The sequence below is a fragment of the Erithacus rubecula genome, assembly GCF_903797595.1.
Source record: "Erithacus rubecula genome assembly, chromosome: 2".
NCBI lineage: Eukaryota > Metazoa > Chordata > Aves > Passeriformes > Muscicapidae > Erithacus > Erithacus rubecula.
The window spans coordinates 66601186-66618242 of record NC_136685.1 but is presented as its reverse complement, the minus strand read 5'-3'; the positions used below and the strand labels follow the sequence as shown (position 1 = coordinate 66618242).

Below are 17057 nucleotides of genomic sequence, written 5' to 3'. Positions count from 1 at the left end.
CTTATATGTCCGTAGCAAGGTGTATATAGGAATAAGCACATTCAATTTGTTGTTTTGCAGGGGAAAGGCTACCAAAACCAGACAGAGGGAAGATGCGCTTCCATAAAATTGCTAATGTCAACAAAGCTCTGGATTACATCGCCAGCAAAGGAGTGAAACTTGTGTCCATTGGTGCAGAAGGTATGTGACAGATCTTGGCAGTGCACCTTACTCAGGTCACTTTACAGAGAGCAGTCTGGTGGAGACCCTTGGCCACCTTATGTGCACTGTTCTCTACACGTGGGCGCCTCAAAAATCCCTTAATGTTGATTGCTGGACTATATCTGTGAAAGGATAAGAGGTGGAAATTTTTCGATGCCTGAAGAGGTATAGGGGTATAAATGAGCACTAAGCTTAGTCTATCTCCAAGGTTAAACTGAATTGTCTGTGTTTCAGTAGGTGTTCAGATAATGCTTTATTTTCTTACAGAGCATCTTGATTTTCCCATACATTATTAAAAGTAAGGAACTCCTTTAGAAACCAGGTTGGATTCTAGGGTGTGCTTTATACAGTCTAGCATCTTTATGAGATTATTATTCAGACAAAACAAAGGCTGATATCACTGCTGAGTGGCTGGAAGCTACTCCTACTTTATTATGAGATTTTCTGCGGCTGTGTTTCTAAAATTCAGATGTAGAGTTGAGGGAGAGATCAAAAGAAACTGTAGTAGCTGGGGAGAGATTGAACATATGAAGAAAGTGGAGTGGGATGCTATTTACTAAAGTAATTGCTTTTTTATTGTTCTGCTGTTCAGGTAGTACCAATATGTGGTTGGCTAGCTAGATGCTGATAGATATAAACTGAGCTAAAGAAGGCAGACTCTCACTGTAAGTGAACCTATGCCTCACTAGGAGGTTCAACTAATAGTTTAAAAATGACAAAAGTGTGTGTAGAACTTGTTGCTCCATGAAGCTATTAGCATAATGGTTTCCATAGCCATTGCCATACCAAGTGTGCCATACCATGTGGCTAGCATGATATCCAACTATTTTTGATTCCATAGCCTCAATGATGTGCTTTCTGTACTTTTCCCCCTCACTCTAACATGTCCTTAGAGCAAAATTTTGTCTGTAACCTCATTATGATGATGAGAAGCATTCCTATATTCTACTGACATTTTTAGGCCTTTTTAGATTGATTTTTGAGTTTCTTCTTACAGTTTCCAGTTTCCCACAGGCTTATATGTATCTTTATTCTGACTTCCAAGCCTTGATCCCAGGAGCTTACTGCAACTGTGGATGGAACAAGAAATTCATTATGTGGGATAAGGGTATCTGTAGAAATAATGGAGAGATCTGTCAGTGTTCATTTGTTTTACCATGGTTTGACCTAGCCCACTTGGTTCCTCAAGTATTGTTCACCAAATGTGTTCAGTTTCTAGATCTAGAACTCAAAAATCCCAAGAAATGTGGTCCATGGGCAGAGCATTTTTTTGAAATCACTCTTTATTTATTTGAGACTGAACTGTATGGGTCACCTGAGACCAAATCCATACCATCTGTCTCTAGGCACATAACAGAGACCTTTGGGGAATGTTTCATCAGTAAGGAGAAATGGGCAATCCCATAGGCACTTCAGATCTCAGAGTTCTACTGCATTTCAGAGGTGCTTGTCTCCCTCCATCAGCTGTACAGACTGCTGGGGCACCTTTGCTCAATTAAATGAAGTGGGATGAAAAAATATGCTGCTACTTTAAACCTCTGCAGTAAGGCTCTTCTGAGAGTGATATGGCATTGAATGAACAGCAGAGGGTACTGAAGAGACAATTTATTTGTGGAAATGAAGATTGAGAATACAGATGCCTGGTTGATAGCTGGTGAAGAAATGCTGAGATTACAGAGCATGGAACAAATGAAAGGTAGTTTCTGTTGTGCAGGAGACTCTGAGGCTTCCTAACCAAAACCAGAGCGTAGCAAAAGGAGTATGTTGTGGGAGAGAATGATTGTTCTCACTGATCACAGTTTGCACAAGGCTGGAGTACTTAAATCAGGATACATCAGCTCATATCTGCTCCTGAAAGGAGCAACCAGCCCTCTGCACTCCCATCTCCCTTATTTTGCCCTGCTTATTGCTGGTCACTACTGTCAGGGTAGTCAGGCTAGGGAACAGCACTTGAGCACTTTCTGAAGGAAAAGCATCTGGGATAGCTCAGATCAGACATTGAAAACATCTAAACTAACTTTGCTATTGTTCTTAGCAGCAACTGGCATGAGTTCAGATGTCCTGTGATTTAGGTGCTCTGTGATAATTCCCTTTGGGAAGGTGGCAGGAAAAATGGCAATAACCTCTTCCAGCTGTTCAGGCACTTGCTGCAAGTTGACTGTCCATCCATCCAATATTTATTCTTGCATGCAACAGCAGGCCATACCTAGTAACCCAAGAGATTCAGGTGATGGTTTTAGCTACTACTCCCTGTTTCTGGAATTCTCAATCTGTAAAATTGATGTATTAAAAGCAAAAAACAATTAATTATCTTTTAAAAAACCCTGAATTCTTCGATGGAGGCATGGGAGAAAAATTCATAGCTACTGTGATAGCTTAGGTGCAGAGAGGAACCTGTCATTGTAAGACATGACACTATGTCGAGTATGGCCTGATGCCCACGTTAGATTACATCCATGTGGGCAGGAGCAGATAGATTCACGTGCCTTCCCCTCCTACTCTAAACAGCCTGAACACAAAGCCAGCTCTGGCACAAGCGTGCTTAGTGCCCTGTTAAGTTTACTTCATCCCCTCTACTAAATTTGTTACCCATTGTGCTGATGCAGCAATGCAGTATCACATCTGACTGGGTATGGTTTCACAGTGTGGGACCTCTGGCACCAGTGTGTGCTTAAAGAGTCCCTGTGCCCCCTGGAACTGCATTCTTGCTCCCACACTTCACAGCCCTGCCCTCTCACTTGGGCTGACAACTGGTGCTGTGGTTCTGCTGGAGACTGGATCAGCAATCTGATCTCTTTTTAAAACACACTCCACTTCTGTTTTCTTTTGTTGCATTTTTTCAGCATTGTTGACCGGGCAGTCATTGTAGTAGGTTGGAGTGAATGCCAGCAAAGAGGCAGAGCAGTCTCCTTAAGTTTGTTTTGTTGTCAGTCTTCAACCCCTTAACTGTCTGCCCTGTGTGTGAGCACGGGACACGTGGGCTTGCCTGGACCCATCTGTTTGGGCATGCTCTGAGTTACATGGATGCTTGGAATACTTTTTAATTTCCAAAGCATGAAAGTTTTGTATCTAAATCTGCTGAGGATCATATTCCATTATCTGACACACTGAATGGTGAAGAGCACGTAGGCTCAAGGGGGACAACTGGCATTTAAAATGGGGCCTCAAAATGATGATTACTGTGGGACATTAGTACAAAAATAAAATTAGTATTTCTAAGGGTCCAGGGATATTTTTTGGATTCATCATTATTGTTCTGAGACTGACTTCTCTGGTCTGTCTGTGGAGACAGCTGATCACTTTTAATTGTGATGCTGAGCGGGAGCCAAATTTATCTACTCTGACCTGTCTTGTCAAAGAATCTCACTCTCCAGTAGTCATGAAATGAGACTACAGAGTCAAGAAGCTGAAAGAAAAAACTGTGAAAGTAATTCGCAGTCCAGGACTTAGAAGTTTTCCTTTAAGTTTTAAAAAAGTTCAGTAACTCCATTTGCAAGGTACTTGCCTCCTGAATGAAATCAACTAGATATGAAGAACCACAAAAGACAAGTATACTGTTGATTGGAAATACTTCTGTATTGCTTTTCTGGGAAGTGTAAAGACCAAGTGATCTGTGAAACAGCTACAAGAAAGAATAAAAAATTAATAAGTAAAATGAAAACAGAATTTTTAAAAAGGGACTAAAATCTTCGAGAAATTGCTTTGCTTTACTTTTCCCCTAGACAGTTTTTACTGTTTCCCCTTCATTTTCCCTTCTCTTCTTTTCTGTCCTCATCATCAGAAAGCTGTAGCTTTGTGTATATGAGGGGTAGGAGTTATATTCCAGCCAGAGCAAACAGGCAGTGTGAAAAAATTAATGAAGTCTTCTATTGATCTGTAAAGGAAAATTATATGAATGAATCAATGCCTTTTTGTCACTGATACTTTTCAATATTTTAGTAACTTTGTTATTCTTCCTTGTCTTGTATAGGAATCTTTTTTTGTTGTTGTTTTATGCTAGCAGTTTTATGAGAAACTAAAGCTGGCAAAGCACTTGAAAATTCCCTGTGGCACAACACAGAAAATTCCCTCTCTTGCTCTTTCATTCTGCATGTGTGTACATATGGATATGTAAATCAAAACAATGATGTAGTGATTATGCAAATATATTAATTGATTGCCTGACAGTTAGCAATGCCTCCTGAATATTTAAATAAATTTCTTTTACATTTGAAGAAGTTTGACTTTACTGTATATACATAGCAGACATCTGATCAAAATAGTGAAATGACTTGGCTTCCCTCAGGAGGAGGGAAGAAAGAGAAGTAGCTACATGCTCTAATTGCCATTTGGTCTTTTTTCGTCTGGAAGGGTTTTGTTTTTTGATTTGAGGTCTTTCAGAGCCAATAAGTTAGAATGCATGGAAGGCAGAGTGGTGTAAGAAATCTGGAAAATTAGTGCAGGATGCAAAGGGGAAAGTGGGAAAATAGCCATTTATATATAACTTGAATTATCACACTAACAAAATAAGTATAGGGTACTGATGGGTTACATATTTGCGGTCCCATTTGTTAATTCCATAGGTTCAAATGACACCTTGTGTCACATCCTACTGCAATTTAACATGTATCTCAAGTCTCAGAGACAGCAGCTGCCTTTGTTTTGTAAAAGTTGCTCCTGGGTTCAGGCAATTTTAAGTAGCAGAGTGACTGCATTTTCTGCTGGCACCTCTATTGGCATTTGATCTTAAATTGAGGAAATTCCTCCTGCTGCAAGTTCCTCCTGCTCCTTGCCTAGACCACCAGTGGGCCCCAGGCAGACACAGCTGCTTCACTTTTTGAGGAAGACTGTAGGTGACTTTTAAGTAGGGAAGCAGCTGGTGCCTTCCTTGCTCCACTGCTCTTTTGGTGTGAGGTGACTGGAAAGTTAGTCTGCAGTCCCATCTCCTGCCTTCCCAATGCTTCACCCTCCTTACTGTCTCAATATGTTTTTCTGAGTCTCTTGACCTACTTTTCAGAATGATTTAACATTGCCACCACACTTAGGTGATTTGGCAGTACATTTTTTGGTGTTGAGACATTTAAGTGGTATCACTTCATTACAATGTGGGAGCATTGGATTCTGACCCGGCTTGTGGCAGGGATTCCCATGTTCCCTGTGTTATAGGTAATCTCAAGCAGTCTTGGAACAAATTGAAACACCAGAGGTAAATCTGCCCCCTCCTCCCCCCCTCCCCCATTTATATTAAATATACTTAAATGTGTGTATCCTTCAGAGCTGTGTGGTGACTGTGGTTCTGAACAGCTCAGCAGGAAGCTGTAACTCGGTGTCAGGAGGTGCTGTGTCTCTTGAGCTATTCTTCATGTCTTGTCTGGCTGGCACTAGAGGAAAATTCTTAAACATATCTAAATAGTATATAAATTCTGATTACTATTTTTTAAAAAAACAGTACTGTTAATATCCTGTAGTTTCTTAAAAATTGGGGTAAGACTGCAATATTTTCTGGTTCTGTTGTATTTGAAAACAATACTGATACCGTTCAAACTTCCAATATTTCCCTTCATGTTTTCTCTAAAACATCATCCTAAAAGGTAAAGATTTGAAACTGTTCAAATCAACTACCCTGAGAGAAGCCTTTTAGCATAGAAGGACTAAAGTGACCTTAACCTCAGTGAATCAGTCCTTTTGATAGAGTAGCACAAGCATGAGTTTGTTGAAAAATGAACCCAGGTGAACCCTGTGTGAGTAAAAAATTATAATAGAAGTATAATTAATTTATTAGTTACAATGTATTATTTATAGAAATATATGATTAAAAAAGGTAAAACTGAAAAAAACCTTTTAAATACTACTACTACTATATCTATTTTTCACCTTAGAAATTGTGGATGGCAATGTGAAAATGACGCTGGGTATGATCTGGACTATCATCCTTCGTTTTGCTATTCAGGATATTTCAGTGGAAGGTAAGAGCAATACAATTATGTTAAATGATTATGAAATTTCTTTAAAGATATTTTTAAATGAATTGTGTATAAGTGAGAGGAGTGTTCTAAAAATATTTTTTTTTCAGAAAAATGATACTGCAAGTTCTCTACCAAGTGACAAAATTAGTTTCAGGATGGAAAATTATCTACTCTCCTTATCCTGAAAGAGACCTTGAGCCAGCTTTCTAAGTACAGAAGTTCTGGTCATGTTTCTCAGCCACAGAGACAGAAACATGACTATGTTTCTGAGCTGTACCTTTTGTGTTTTGGTTCTATTTCCAACATACATTTTTAGTTCTGTCCATTTGTCACGTTCTTTGCAAATAAATATTATCCGATATCCATCTTCTTTCTATCTATCACTTTTTTCTCTCACTGTTTCAGAATTTGTTTCTTAACTTCAACTTGGTAACTGGCTCCAAAAAGCATGTTGTTACAATACTCTTTAAATCAAGTCTATGCTGTGAAAGTCTAGAATTCTAGAAACTAATCTCAATTTCCAACAAAAGTAGAATTGTTTCAAGCTCTGCATGTTGTCCTGCCCTCATAATTGGTGGGATATTAAATGTGGACCTTTACTTATGCATTGAGATGTCTATAGTGTTCCGATAATAAATATATTTTTTGGGCACTTAAACCTCCTCACAAGCAAATGAACTGAGGCTATGAGAATATTTCATGTAGGCACCAACACAATCTTTTATGTCTACTTGCATTATATTTTTATTGGGTATTTTTCTCCAATGTACAATCTGCTGGCCAAACAATACAATTCCTTCAACTTCTAACATAACAGAACTTCCGTGCAGGCTGAGACTCTAATCTTACCTGACCTCTGTATTTTAATGAAATTCCGGTAGTTCATTTATATGAACATCTTTTAGGATTAAATTTTGGTTTATGCCATTCAATTTCAGGCAATCAACCACATTTAAGATGACAAGAAATTAATTATTTAAGCATTTTTTTAAAATTTCCTTTATTTTTGGTGGTTTTTTTAAAATTTCTTTGTGTCTTTTACAGAGACCTCTGCTAAAGAAGGGCTGCTGCTGTGGTGTCAAAGGAAAACTGCTCCTTACAGAAATGTGAACATTCAGAACTTCCATCTTAGGTAAATGTCCATTATTTCAAGAGGTAGAAGCAATCTCAAAATTGTTATGTCAAATTTTCCCCACAGTTGTGTAGGTACATATTTGATCTGAGAATTTTGCTCTTCACTATTAACTAGATCTTTCTCAAATTCTTCTGCTCTATCTTCAGAGTGTTATTTTTACCTTTAGCATTATTTATATGACTTTCAGTGTTACTATTTAAAAGAAAAAGATCCTGCTATATGCAGAAGGACCATATTACATTTTTAGAGATCCTTTGTATTATGTAGGAATTCCGGAGTGCTGCAGCATAGTGGCAAATGACTGCTTTCAAATGAGAGCCACAGAGAAGTCCTGGAGAAAAGACCAGTGTGTTGAGCATGTGAATATCTCATTAAGATGAATCAGTCTTTACTATTTTGCAATGTACATTACTATAAGGAGCATAAAATGTTCTTGGTACATACAAAACAGCAGCACTGTAAACACATTTGTTCACAGAATCAGGCTCATAACCTAAGTTGGAAAATTTAGTGAAGCTCCAGCCTTGTGTTTCTGTTTTCATTAAGGCTTAGAATGGGAATTCCAGGTCCTATACAGACTGCCTGGTTTGGGGGTTTCACTGGGCTAGTTCCTAAATCTGTGCCATTGGCCTACCTCATTAAAGTACATGAGTTACCATTTGCACTGTTTAACTAGGTGAGCTTCCCTTCCTTGAGACCTTTCTAGTATTTAAAACAAGAGCTCTATTAATTATTATTATCAAATTATTATTAATTTCAATTAATTCTGAATGTGTAGTTCCTAAAGCATGTTTAGTGACAGAGAAGATACAGTCCATACATACATTCCAAGAAAAGAAAGATTTGTTTGATTTACCTGTGTTGTCTTCCAAAGATCTGAAATTTGTTATGTGTTACTTTTCTGGAATATATAAAGATATATTTAGTAGAACTTTCTATGGCTCGATGGTGTACTGTAAGTTACAGTGTCAGAATCTTAGTGTGTATGTGTACATACACTGGACTGATACATGATATGAGGAGACATCTTGAATGGAAGTACCTTGATTTATTTTTGGGTGGATTGGCTCTTGCAGTACTGCTTTGAAGTGGGCTGTCCAGATCATTATATTTCACACCTTTTAGGAAAAAAAATTGTTTGCTGCTCAGTTTGATTTGGTTTTACATTCTAGATGATTTTCTATTATACAATGTAGGTATATTCTGCTTGATTTTGCTAATTTTTTTTTTTTTTTTTTTTTTTTTTTTGAGATAGTTCTGTTGTTTGAAGGACCTACCCAGACATCTCAGTAGTAGGGATTTTAAGAGTGCTGCAGTCTTCACATGCAGGACAAGACCTCAAACCCTCGGTCCCTGTGTTTGCTTAAAGTGTTCACATAAAGTATCTTTCAGAATAATTGCTTTTGGCTGAAAGGAACCTCTCATAATCTTTCCAAAAATATGTTATTTGTAGCTGCATTCATTTCCTGTTATTGCCACCAAGGGTAATGAGTCTGAAGTCAGGGTGAAGTGTAAGAATTCAGATAAATATGTGTGAAGTGTTTTAAATAAGCTGAGCTGATTTACCATTTCTTACTTCTCTGGGCACATGGTTGTGCCAGTAAAATTCTCAGAAATAATACAGGAAAAGCCAATTGCTTCAGCAAATTCAAGTAATTGTAGGTTTGCTCTCCTTTTATATTTTCACAAATACACTGTGAGTGTAGTGGGAAATGATGTGCTTTCATGGATAAAAGTGTACTTGAGCCATCCTAGAATACTGCATGAATTAAGCAATTGAAATCAGGGACTGTTGCAAAAATGTAAATTGCCTAGAAAGTATATGAAGTCTACATGGAGTATGCCTTAACTGTGTATGGCTTATAGAGTAAGATATTTATTATAGTTAAAGGAGAACAGAGCAGCTCAGAGAGAGTTGACAGGACGTAAGTACAGGATTTGACAGAATTCCTGCTTTAATTTAAGCATTGAGCAAGGAACAAACTGTAAAATGCCATGAATTTATTAACTAATTTTTTTCCATTTTATTTTTTTGTTGTAAAGCTGGAAAGATGGCCTTGGATTATGTGCACTTATCCACAGACACCGACCTGATCTTATTGACTACTCCAAGCTAAATAAGGTCATCAGTCTGGGTGGTACAGCATGCTGTCCTGCAGTGATTTGGCTGGCTTCTGGTTTGCTTAGCATGTTTTCTAAAAGACAGGCTGAGGAGTGCATACTAATTCTGACTGACTTTCTAATGTCCTTCCCAAAAAACCCTCAATGGCGTGAGGGAGAGGGCCTCTTGACTGTCCTGTGTCCTTTCCTTCCCATTACAATGACTTCAGCATTTAATTGCAAATAATCTGGCCCTCAGATTCTGGCAGTCTATGAATTCTTTACACTGCCCAATATAGATGCTAAATCAAATAAATTGGAATTATCCACTTACCACTGATGGTATTGTCCATCCTGTTTTTATCTGGTGTAAATGACTGTAGATTGTAGACTAGTAAATAATGACATGACAATTAATCCTAAAATTCATTAGAAAAAATGCTACTCTTGCTAATTAGGAGTACACAATAAATTAATAGCCTTAAATTCAGGAAGTATTCACTGATTCTCAGATTATACTTCTACCTATACTTCCAGACAAGTGGAAGCAAAACCAATGACCTTACCTCCTTAGGTAGTACCTCATGGGTATTAAAAACTATTTTATTACAGTCTGCTGCTTATGGCAAAGTGCATGTTTTCTAAAAGATACCTTGGTTTGAGAGGGAGAAATGAGGAATGAGCTGTAATGTCCAAATTTCTTGGTACCACTACTGAACAAAAAAAGCCTAGAAAGAAGTAGAACGTTGTTGTTTCACATTAGGTCTCAATACTTACATGCTGTTTTCTCCTCTCTGGAATGAATGCTTCTTGAGGTCTCATGTAAACACCAGTGCAACAGAAACCTTAGTCATGGTTTTAATCTGTTGCGTGCAACTTCACATTGATGAGAGAGAGTGGTAAAACATCATCTGTATTTTTCCATTCAATTGCAAATCCATTTACTGGTGGAATCAACTGTTATTAGAAAGTCCTTGGTGAATAAAAGATAAATAACTGAGCTAAATCTCTTTTAACACTTAGTGTGCTTTGTATGTTTATATGTTCAATTTATGCCAGGGCCCCTGAAGTATGCAGTGATGAAAATAGAATGAACTTAGTACTGAACATATAAAATTTTAATTTAGGCAGCTGTTAAGATAACTTTGTATCTGAACCAATGGGCAAAATATTAGCCATCTGTACCAGCTTGTTCTCCAATTCTATATGCAACCTTTCCTACAGATTAACAGAGTAATGGCATGACTGAGCTACCTGTGTCTGTGCACATGTGCTTATTATGCATGGCATGAACAGAAGTGAGTCTGATGGAATCTGTGCTTTGAATAGTGGTACACAGTGCTAAAGAACATCACAGTTATCCATCCCATGGATGAGTACTGAGAAAAGGGAACAGAACATAAGCAGGTCTGCTTCAATGTTACTATTTTCCTCTTAGAGGTTTCCAAAATAAGAACAGGTCAGGTTTCAAATTGAGGCTGAGCTGTTGCACGCAAAGCACATGCAGAAAAAAAAAAAATCCTAAAATAGATCTTGCTTTTCTGGCCTGGCTATGTTTGATTGACTCTTCATTTTGGTTACATTAACAGCTGTCTTGGTGTCTTGTTTCTTATCTCCTGCATGCTGTCCTTTCCTTTTCTCACCAATATGTTTTGTGTGAACTTGTAGCTGGAAAGATGGCCTTGCTTTCAACGCCCTTATCCATAGACACAGGCCTGATCTCCTTGACTATGCCAAGTTAGATGAGGTATTTCTTTAGCTGTAGCAGAGATTTTTAGTTACTGTGGCTTGTAGTTTTGCTTAAAAGCATGGGTTATGGAAGTCTCCAATTATTCAGAAGATGCTATCATTTTAAAGCAACCCTTAACCAGTGGAGCATTATTTACTCATGCACTTAGTTCCAGGCATACAAATAGGAGGTGGTCATTGCTCATTCATAAGCAAAGTACTTTAACTTAGTCAATAGGTCTCAGATTTACTATATTTTTTACTTTGCTTTTCTGCATCTAATTTTCTCTGTCTCTCTCTATAGACATAGGCATTGTTCAGAGTGGCTATGACCAGTTATTAGTTTGTGGCTATGTCAAAATAGTAATAGCATTAATGGCATGAACTGCCATTTCACACAGCATTTTTTCCCTCCAAGCTGATATGGGAAGGCTGCCTTAATGGCAGCCCTAATCTGACACACTCTTTCATTGTCAGAAACAGCTGTCTGTAATATAAGCCACAAAATCTTTGCTCTCTATCTGAACTGTGCTCACTGTTTCCTTTCTCTTCCCTTCAAAAATCAAAATCTCAAAACCAGATGAAGTGCTTGAATTTCCACCTAAAATTTCATTTATAGAGGCATTACAGAATTTTGCTTCCAAGCCCAAACTGGCAAGTTTTGCTCCTTCTGGAAAGCAATTGTTCTTGCTTGCTTCTTGTCATGCATGCACCTAACCAGCTGAGAACTCAGTGGAAGTTATGTCCCTGTGATGTACTGTATAGTGGGTATAAAAGAGGCAGGGCTAACTCTGTGTTGAAAAATCTCCTTTAGCCTGCTGGTCCAGTGGCATTTAGTGTCTGTATTGCTGCTGTACTTCATTCAGAATTAGCTCAGAATTGAGTGTACACTATTATCTGTGTTCACCTCCAGAATGCATTTCCAGCAGAGTTCTAGCAGTAGATAACAGCTTATTAAAGTTTTCTTTTGAAAACATAGCAGCAGATGGATCAAAAGTTCATATACTTAGACTCTGTTTTTTGAAGGACAATAGTTGTGACTGCAGTTTACAGTTTGGAAAAACAAGCTAAATTTTAGTGTACCTACTCTAGTCTTGCTTCAAAGAAAAACTTCTGTCTTTGACTCATTGCATTTTTTTCTTTAATGCAGGATGACCCCATAGGGAATATCAACCTTGCCATGGAAATTGCAGAAAAGCATTTGGATATCCCAAAAATGCTGGATGCAGAAGGTGAGGGTTATACCTTACTGAAGTTTGTGTTGCTTGTAAGCAGGACACAGTAAAATTTCCTTTTTTTTTTCTTCTAGCAGATTTTCAGTCTTCCTTTCATATGAATCATAAAGTAGCAACCCGTTTCATTTTCAAAAAAATATTTTCATTCCTTTCCCACACGCATTGGATAATTTCACACACTTTTGGCTTTATCATTTATTGTTTATTAATGTTTGCATTTATTATAGTACTTTGGACCATAACCTCAGCACATGGCCTCACTGTGTTGAGGTAAAATGCAGGATTAAAAGTTAATCCTTGCTTTTAATAATTAAAATTTAATAAAGGAAAATATAACTGTTAGCAACTAAAAACATATTCAGTTTTTTAAACATTTAAGGAAAGGGCCAAAAATAGAAATAGTAGAAGTTCTTTCAAAACTTTCAAAATATGAAAAACGTGCCTCACCTCCTCTGAAAGACAGCTAAGTTAAGGGAAACATTTTTTTGGTTTATTTTAATTGTAAACTTTTTGCAGTGATAATCTTAACAAATAATTCAAGTGTCTCCAATTATCTTGAGAGCTTCCTGAATTTCTTCAAGATAACCAAACTCTCATACTCTGGGCAAAAAATACTGCCAAACTACTGGAATTTGCCTACATTAGTTCAAAGCATTCTTCTCCAAGAATGGAGACTCCGGTCTGGTGGCTTGTCAGTAGAGCAGTGATAACATGGGAATTATCCAGAGCACTCAAACTGACCTCACCTGCTCCTTTTGAAGTTTTCATTTGGAAAGTTAGGATTATTTGGAAAATCCAGTTTGTAACCTCTTCATCGAAGAGTAGTTTCAATTTCATGCTTTAAAACAAATAGTTTTCATCTTTTGAACTGCAATTCCCCTTTCAAGCACCACTTAATTATGTTACTCTGAAATATTGTGCAAGGCATAAAGAGGGAAGTGCTGTCCCCTTGCCTTTGAGCATCTTTCTGCATTTTTTTCCTCTTCTCTTCATAGTCAATGTGAGAAACCTTCTATTTTCCTCCCCAAATTTTCTCCCCATTCTATTCTTTTTCTTACTATTCTTCTCTTAGCAGGGAAGGAGGTAATGAAATTACATTCTTTCTAATATCCTTTAAGTATTCATGGTCACTTTTTACCATCTTCCACTGTGCTCTCCATGGAAACTTTGCAAAATTTTATTCACAGCTGCATAAAGTAGATGCAAAAATCAGTAAATATATTGGTCCTGAACCTAGAAATCTCACTCTTAACATTCAAATTTGTCACCTCATTCCAGGGTTTTTTCAAGTCAATATTTTCCCACTCCTTACATTGCCAGGAATCCATGCAGCTTGCACTAGAATAATTCATTACTCAGCCATAACTGCTGTAAAAACACCTTTTCCTGCCTTTCTCTGTTAAGTATTGAAAAGGTCAATTTTTACCCATGGATGCATACCTTGATTGCACTCACTTTGTATTTTCACTCTCCTGCCATGGTAGGGACAAAGCTGTTAGCCAGCCAAGCCAAACCCTCCTGTGATTTATGCTATTAACTAAAAGATGGGCTGGCACAGGGATTGCAGAGCTGCTACTATCCAACTTTTCTTAGCACAAAATGTATTTCTGGACTGCAGAAGTTGTACACATTTCCAGTATATGCCAGTACCCTGTCAGCCAGAGGGACCCTGTGCTGATATACACTGAGTGCAGTTCTGATTTGTGACTGTCAGTGGCTGTGTTTAGCTCTGCAGTAATTGTAGTGATTCAGATGAAGTTGCTTTGGAGTGGCAGTGAAGCTGAACCCAGTAGATCTGCCAGCCATGCCATCTGCTTGGAAGTTTCCACAAACCAGAAGGTAGCAATACCCTTCTGTACAGTCTCAGCCTTCAGATGTTTTGCCATTTCAGGGAGAGTTGTATCTTCTGTGTTTGCTGATTCCTAAATCTTAGGTGGCTTTGTACTCTTATCAGTAAACAGATGCAACCTGAATAATTTTGTATTTATTTGGAATCTTTACAGCACTGAGGTGACACATTAGCATAATCGGATGAAAGTACCTTGTGAGAATTTCTGAGCAGTTAACCCTCTTCTCTCCACACAGATGTAGTAAACACTGCCAGACCTGATGAAAGAGCCATTATGACTTATGTTTCCTGTTACTACCATGCATTTGCTGGTGCTCAGAAGGTGAGATTGTAGATGGATCAGATCTCATCCCTCACCTTCTGTCTTGTTTTTTTCAGCAATTTTTCCTTTTCTGATCTTTTCCTCACTAGTTACTAGAACAGCATCTTAGAGCTGAGCTCATTTCCTGTTGCCTCTTTTCTCTGTGAGCTGCTGTTTTGGTAGAGCCAATAGAAGTCTATCCATTTATTCCATAGAAACAAACCTTCCTGTCTCATCTTTCTGCATATTTACTAATAATATCCAGCAGGTTTTTGACAGCTAGTTACTGAACGGGAAAAGATGATATTCCCTTTAAATGAATTTGTGTGCATTCATTTGAAGCACCATTAGAAATGTAAGATAAAAATAAACTCAGAGTGAAAACAATAGTAGAATTCCATCTTTCTTCTCTCTGCTGGATATTATTTTTGCTGCAGATGTCAAAATCATCATAACATGCTCAGAAAATAAACCCTCCTCTTATGCCTGCAGGATTGTTTTAAAAATGTTAAATGCTAAATGGTAAGTATAAACAGCAACATCAAATGATGCTCCTATGCAAAACAGACACAGAAACATATACAGACATCTCAGACCAACTCTGGAATCGTGTCCTAAAGAAAGAGAAAAAGTAAGGTGATTTAGAGTTGAGCATACTTCAGGTATTGATAGTATAAAGAATACAGATACATAATGCTAAAGTTAGTAACTAAATCCATGTGCCACTTCCAGAGAACATGTCCCCAGACTGAAATGTAGTCTGCCTTTCCTGTGTCTTAGTCAAAACCCCTGGAATTTAAGTTACCAGACATATATGTGCTAGATCTTAAGCAGACTGTCCTGGTAAAATTAAGGTTACTCTCCCTATGACAATACTGCTGGATCAAACATTTTAAAAAAGTCCTCCTCTTTGTATGAGCTTATACTGTTTAGTGTATGTTTTATTCTGTCAGCACCCCTCAATTAACAATAAATTTATTACAGCTTTGTAGAGCTTCTTGAATACAGAGCTATGGACAAGAAAACAGTAAGAAGGACATGAAGTTACGCATTTATTTACTCATCCTATTTTCTACTCCTCGCTTTCTTTTTTTCTTGTTTTATTTTAATTTCTCCCCCCTCTTGTAGATATTGTGAACACTCCCAAACCTGATGAGAGAGCTATCATGACATATGTGTCCTGCTTCTACCATGCTTTTGCTGGAGCAGAGCAGGTATTAATCGACTGTCCCTTCAGGTTGCTGTGTTTTTGATTGGTTGTTTCATATTTCCACTAGTTTATTTTAAAAAAAAACCCCACAACTAATTTATTGCTATGTGGTTTTAATTAACATTTGCAAGGATTACTTGAGCACTAATACTTATTCTTAACCAACTCTCAAACGTGTTTTAGTTAAATGTTGTGTAACTACTAATTTAATTTAAATAGACATTCTGTTTCTAATTCTGGATTTTTATTTGGTAATTTTAAGGACTATTTCAGAAAAAAACTGATTTGAAGATCTTGTTAAGAGGAGCTGTTGCTTATTGCTACAACACCTTATTGTAGACTGAGACTTACTCATGCTGAGTAGTAATTTAGGGCTAGATTTTCAAATATGCCTAAAGACCCAGAAGGCACAGAAGACATTCAACATAGTATTTGAGCCTGGTTCCCACTGAACCAACAGGATTGTTTGTGGATGAAAGTACTAGTATAAAAGGCATGAGCTTCAGCAGCAGACCTGTCATCGGTGCGATTTGTAGTTATAAATGTGACATTTCCCACCCTTCTACTTCATACATTTCTAGCCTACAAATGGATATAACCCAACTTAGATTACATAAAAAAAAAAAAAACCAAAAAAACCAAAAAACCAAGAAACCCAAAAAACAAACCAAAAAACCAACCCAAAAAGAATCCCCAAAAACCCTTTAAAGTAGTTGATATTTTCCCTTCATCCTCAGGACTGAATTTCCCTTCATGCGTGCTAGGTCACCTATGTCTTACCACAGCACAACTACACTGTTGTGCTCTCTCATTCCTGGGTATGAAGGTTTTGCCATTCATTCAAAACAGGAATTTCAAATACTCTGTAACACAGGAGTCTACATGGATATTTATTTGATTAGATATATTCCAGAGTCATATTTGTATGAAAGTATTGCTCTGTGGTATCAATCTAGTAAATTTTAAATATGGCAGAGCTACAAAGAGCCTTCACATATACATTTTTCAGGAGGCATGAAAAGATTTGCCACCAGTGGTTGAGCTGCAGTTATTCTCGAGGGTAGATGTACATATGATATGCAGATATAGAGTGGTCTGAGACTCCTGCATCACTTGTGGTGTCTTGTCAGTGTGGCTAACAAGTCTAATACTTTTGGGATGTGACTTAAAAAAATAACCTAATAGGATATCTTTAAGAATGGCCTAAGTTGTCTTTAAAAATAAAAGATTTATTAGACAACTATATAATAAGACTTCATTGTACAACAAGGGGATCTCCGCAGATCTGTGCCTCATTCAGCCATTGGAATCTATGGCTGCAGAAGGAGAGAAAATGAGTATCTAAGTAACCTA

The 17057-nt window shown here is 37.5% G+C and overlaps 1 protein-coding gene across 1 annotated transcript in view; it reads left to right on the top strand.

The window, feature by feature from the left end:
- ACTN2 (actinin alpha 2) overlaps positions 1-17057 on the top strand; it is a 67420-nt gene that overhangs the window by 24299 nt on the left and 26064 nt on the right. Inside the window, 6 exon segments of the mRNA XM_079298391.1 lie at positions 61-180; positions 6060-6146; positions 7191-7278; positions 9325-9403; positions 12260-12341; positions 15623-15708. Coding sequence (XP_079154517.1) covers positions 61-180; positions 6060-6146; positions 7191-7278; positions 9325-9403; positions 12260-12341; positions 15623-15708 — 542 coding nt within the window.